Source organism: Propithecus coquereli, unplaced genomic scaffold (genome assembly GCF_000956105.1).
Source record: "Propithecus coquereli isolate 6110/MARCELLA unplaced genomic scaffold, Pcoq_1.0 Scaffold76, whole genome shotgun sequence".
NCBI lineage: Eukaryota > Metazoa > Chordata > Mammalia > Primates > Indriidae > Propithecus > Propithecus coquereli.
The window spans coordinates 7058613-7063936 of NW_012153729.1; the positions used below are offsets into that span (position 1 = coordinate 7058613).

At 55.6% G+C, this 5324-nt stretch overlaps 1 protein-coding gene across 8 annotated transcripts in view; it reads left to right on the plus strand.

Annotated features, from left to right (window-relative positions):
• SLC16A5 (solute carrier family 16 (monocarboxylate transporter), member 5) overlaps positions 1-5324 on the plus strand; it is a 16051-nt gene that overhangs the window by 8475 nt on the left and 2252 nt on the right. For 5 of the 8 annotated variants that reach the window (XM_012662339.1, XM_012662340.1, XM_012662345.1 and 2 more), the window contains 2 exons: positions 1060-1869; positions 3205-4127. In XM_012662339.1, coding sequence (XP_012517793.1) covers positions 1060-1869; positions 3205-3452 — 1058 coding nt within the window. In that variant the 3' untranslated portion in view covers positions 3453-4127. Of the gene's footprint in view, positions 1-1059; positions 1870-3204; positions 4128-4170; positions 4506-5324 lie in introns of those variants that run through there. The other 3 variants (XM_012662344.1, XM_012662342.1, XM_012662343.1) reach the window with 2 other exon arrangements.

Consider the following 5324-nt stretch of genomic DNA (forward strand, 5'->3'; position numbering starts at 1 on the left):
TTTTAGTAGAGACGGGGTCTCGCTCTTGCTCAGGCTGGTCTCAAACTCCTGAGCTCAAATGATCCGCCCGCCTCGGCCTCCCAGAGTGCTAGGATTACAGGCGTGAGCCACCGCGCCCGGCCTGCCACGGCATTTTGATGGGAAAGGACCAGAGAAACGGGCCAGAATCCGCAAGGCGTTGTGGAGTTAAGAGAGGTTTTCTTGGGTTTTTTAAATGAGAAAAGTAACAGTGAGGGAGAGCGATCTAGTAGAGAGGAGAGGATGATGCAGGAGAGAGGGGAGTTGCTGGAGGATGCCTCTGAGTAGACAGGACACAGGGCAGTTGAGGGATAGCCACTGGGGGCGTGGGTGGGCCGTGTCATGGCGGGCGGGCAGGCCACCAAGCGTGCATGGGAAGGCGGCCTTGCCCTGCACAGAGGAAGAAGAGGCCCGAGTGGTCTTGGGCAGAGGGGAGCCCGCGAGGGCATGACCGAGGGAGCCATAGTGGCATCACGGGTAGCTCCAGCGCCGAGGCCAGTGGTCACGTGTGGTTTCGAGTTTTCTCTCCAGCACGCTCAGCTGTGCAGGTGCAGGCATGGAGCGGGTGGGGGGCTGGGAAGGCCCCTCTGGGCAGGTGACATCTGAGCTGAGATGTGAGTGGGAAGTCAGGAGGAAGCATCCAGAGGGAGAGAAAGAAGCTCGATCCTAGGGAGTGACAGGGAGTGGCCTGAGATGACATCTCAGAGGTGGACTGGAGCCAACTGGCACAGGCCTCCCAGGGCATAGTAGATGCTTTGGATATTCTTCAAGTGCGATGGGAAGTCTGGAAGTGTTAAGCACGGAGGCACTTATTAGGTTTTTAAAAGATCTGGTGCAAGGGGAGGGCAGATCTGGGGTGGGACACTTGCAGGGAGGTGGTGAGGCAGTCTGATTCCGTCTTCAGTCCCTGGGGACTTGGAGGTGGGTCTGGGCTAGAAGTGAAGGAGTGGGGAGACATGTGCAATGACCCCTGACCCAGCTCTGGGTGCAGGTGGAAGGCCGTAGAACTCCCCCAAGCTGGTTTCCTTTCTGCCATTGCAGGCCTGGGCATGTGCTTCAGCTTCCAGTCCAACATAACGGTGATGGGACTCTACTTCATCCGCCGGCGGGCGCTGGCCAACGCACTGGCCTCAGTGGGCGTCTCCCTCGGCATCACACTCTGGCCGCTGCTGTCTCTCTACCTGCTCGAGGACCTGGGCTGGAGAGGAGCCTTCCTTGTCTTCGGCGGGGTCCTTCTCCACTGCTGCGTCTGTGGGGCCATCCTGAGGCCTGTGGCCACTAACAGGGCCCTTGAGACCAGAGAAGTTCCCCTTCCTCCTCCCAAGACGCCTGCCCTGAGCTGTCTGGCAGTATGTGGCCGCACCATCCAGCGCCACCTGGCCTTCGACATCCTGCGGCACAACGTGCGCTACTGCGTCTTCACGCTGGGTGTGACATGGATGATCGTGGGCTTCCCGCTGCCACATGTCTTCCTGGTGCCATACGCCATGTGGCATGGTGTGGATGAGGAGCGGGCAGCCCTGCTCATCTCCATCATTGGCCTTAGCAACATCTTCCTGCGGCCCCTGGCCGGGCTGGTGGCGAGCCAGCGGGCCTTTGCCAGCCATCGCAAATACCTGTTCTGCCTGGCAGCCCTGCTCAACGGGCTCACCAACCTGGTGTGCACAGTGTCAGCCGACTTCCGGGTGCTAGTGGGCTACTGCCTGGTGTACAGCGTGTCCATGAGTGGCATTGGTGCCCTCATGTTCCAGGTCCTCATGGACCTTGTCCCCATGGATCGATTCCCCAGCGCCTTGGGCCTCTTCGCCACCATGGAAGGCATCGCTGTCCTCATCTCCCCGCCGCTGGCTGGTGAGGCCCTGGGGGAGGGAGCAGCAAGATGTGTGGCCTGGGGGACGTGGGCGGTGGGAACAGGGGTGCACAGATTTGGGCCCAAGCCAGCATCTCCAGAGGACTGTGCCACAGCCGGTTCCTCAACTGGCACTCGGGGTAGGAACAGTGAAAAATATGGGTTTGTGTGCCAGACCAACCTGAGTCCTTCGTCTTCCTCCTGTGCCTCCGTTTTCCCATCAGTAAAGTGGGGATAGGAAGAATCTCTTCACAGGCTTTCTGTGAGGGCCCGAGTCACATGGCAAAGGGCTTAATAGAGAGTCTTGGTGCGAGGTCAGCGCTGTGCCAGTTTTTGCTGTTATGAACATCGTGGTTCCACCTCCTGCCTGTGGGACCTGGGCGAGTCATTCTCTAAGACACAGTGTCACCGACAAAATATAGACAAGAATACCTGCCCTAACCATTTATTCACTTGTGCCAGTTGCTGGGTGCTCATGGTTGAATACCAAGGTCACCACCCTCTGGGGGCCTACCTTCTGGTGGAGGAGTTGGGAACTAAAGCAAAGAGACACATTTGTGACCACACGGTGATTTATGCTGGAGGAAAACAAACAGAATATAGAGAGAGAACAGCCCTGGCAACACAGTGAGACCCAATCTCTACAAAAAATTTAAAAATTCAGCGGGTGTGGTGACATGTGCCTGTAGTCCCAGCTACTTGGGAGGCTGAGGTGGGAGGATCCCTTGAGCCCAGGAGTTGGAGGCTGCAGTGAGCTATGATGACGCTACTGCATTCTACCTGGGGCGACAAGAGTGAAACCCAGTCTAAAAAAAAGAAAATAAAAGAAATAGTAGAGACCCACGTGAGAGCAGCTGAGAGCATGACATCCTAGCAAATGAGGGGAGGTCTGCAAAGCCCTTGGGGCTAGAGCAGCCAACACACGACGTGGTGGTGGTTATTACAGTAAAACCCAGGAGCTTGACTCCAGCCCAATGGGGACACTTCCTCCAAGTGTGATTGGAAGTCCCAGCTTCCAAGGGAGTTCTCCAAGCAAACAAGTGGAGAGAGCTATCCAGGAGGTGTGGGTGACTCTAGCTCCCTGTCACCAAGGTTAAGGGGGTCATGCCCTTATGTTCTTTCCCAGCCTGCAAACCCTTTCTGCCCAGGCCAGAGTAGGTTTAGTATTTCTTCCCCCACTTCATTCTATAAACACCCATCAAGTGCCTAGGGGTACCAGCCACGATTCCTAGGACAGCAGAAACAAAAATAAAATCCCTGCTCTCAGGGAGCACACTTTAGTAGGGGAGACCTGGTAGCCCCGGCAGTGGCCTACTGACTTGCTCTCTGTCCCACAGGGTTCCTCCTGGACACCACCAACAACTTCAGCTACATTTTCTACATGTCAAGCTTCTTCCTCATTTCAGCTGCCCTCTTCATGGCTGGCAGCTTCTACTTCTTGCAGAAGAAGGAGCAGCAAGGCAGGCAGGCTAAGGAGGAAGGAGCCGGAGTGGAGGCTGTCCCAGAGTGGGGTCATACCTTGGAAGGCCAAGACGGTCCCAAGAAGCAGCTGTACCCTGAGATCATATATGTGACCAGCGTCTGAGCTCAGAGGTCAGTGAGTGACCACAGTCTCAGCCCAGGAGTGGGACCTCCAGCTGCTTCACCAGGGGCTGGGGTGAAGGGTGGCCTCAGGAAGCCTGGATCTTAGGCTGTCCAGGCTCTACAAGTTGGGACTCAGCTAGGAGCTGGGACTATGGAGGCAGCCTCTAAACACTCAGGGTTCCTCCAGCCAGCAGAATCCAGGAGCAGCCCTCCCTACTGTTCTCAGACAGCAAGGGACCCTGGAACCTTGGTGGGGAAGGTTAATGCTGGGGTCGGGGGAAGCCAGACATTTGACTGACCAGGTCAGGAAGGCTTGCTAGGCAGCCTGAAGACTGCTGTGGAATGAGGCTGCTTCTGTGACAAAAGCCCATCTGCTCCCCTTCCTGTCCTCCTGAGGTCCCCCTTCTCCCTGCCCTGTTAGAGGTGTCAGCCCTGGGGTAAGTTGCAGGCTATGCCAGCTGCCAGTCCAGTCTGCTTCCTGTTGGGCCGACACTGGGGCCTGGAGGTCAGAGCTCCCCCAATACCGGTCATCACCCAAGGACTGGCTGTCATCAGCCCAGGCCTGTCCCAGCAGGGTACCAAGGGAATGGGAAAACAGAGTGTGTTTGAATTAAACACAAAAATGTTCCCTGCAGCAGGTCATAAACTCTGTGAACTAATAAACTTGGGAAACAGGCCTGGAGTGTTTCCCTCCCCCTTCCTTTCTCCCCGCTTGGCAGGGGCAGCTCAGGACACTGTTGATTCAGGCTCAACCAGGCTCCAGCGAGAAAACCTTATCGGGAGAATCAATTTCATTTTCATGAACGGATGCCATTCTTCCTCCTCCACATGTCCAGCTGGCAAGAATAAGCATCCTTGGGGATGTCCTGTGCCCTCCAGGACCCTGCCATGAGTGCCCCCTTATGGCCAAATTTGGTATTGCAGAGCTGAGACAAAGGGCTCTGGGCTGGGGTAGAGACCTGAGTTCATGTTTGACTCTGCCACAACTTACCATGTGACTTTGGGTAAATTGTTGACCATCTCTGGGCCTTGAAAAAGTAGGAAGTTAGCCTGGATAAGCTAAAGTCTCTTCCGGTTTGAAAAGTCTGACTCTGTGAATGTCCCAAGACCCTCAACCTTCCGGCAGCTCCCTACCCAGGCTTGTACTTGCCCACCATCTGTAGCTCATGCTGTGAAGGAAGAACACTCAGACACATGTCACCAGGTCCTGTCTGCTTCCCCATCTCAACTGAGTGGAAAATGAGGGAGTTGGGGCTGGTAGGTAGGTGCTATTGGTGCCAGTATCGACCAGACTTTGATATCTTGTGCATCCCCTAATAGGCCCCCTTCCTGAAAACACTTAAGGAAAGAAGATATCAGTGAATAGGGAACTTTGACCTCATCTGCCCCTAGGCAAGAATGACAATAATCTTTGGGCAGAATTCCTTCAATAAATACTGAGCATCTACTGTGTGCCAGGGACTGGGCTGAGGGGAATAAGACCTGGTTGCTGCCCTCAGCACAAAGCCAAGGGCTAGAATTCTTCCTCAAGGAGTGGCTCTGAAGCCTTAGCCTCAGACCAGATACAAACAAGGGAGGACGGAGTGGCCCATCTGATTCCAGAACCCACACTGAGCTGATTGCCTGGGACTCTAGAAAGGGCCTGGGACAGTTACTGGCCAGAGAGGAGCAGAGCTGACTTCCATCCTGTCTCCTGAGCCCTGGGCTGCCCTTTGCTGCTCTGTCCAGGGAAAGGCAGAGAAGACCTCTGGCCACTTTGGGCTGAGATGCACTTCCCCAGGCCACACAGATTTCCCACAGAAGCCAAAGGGCATAGTGAGAGGCCTGGGGCCACCACCCTCACTGAGAGCAGCCAGAGAACCCAAGCACCCAG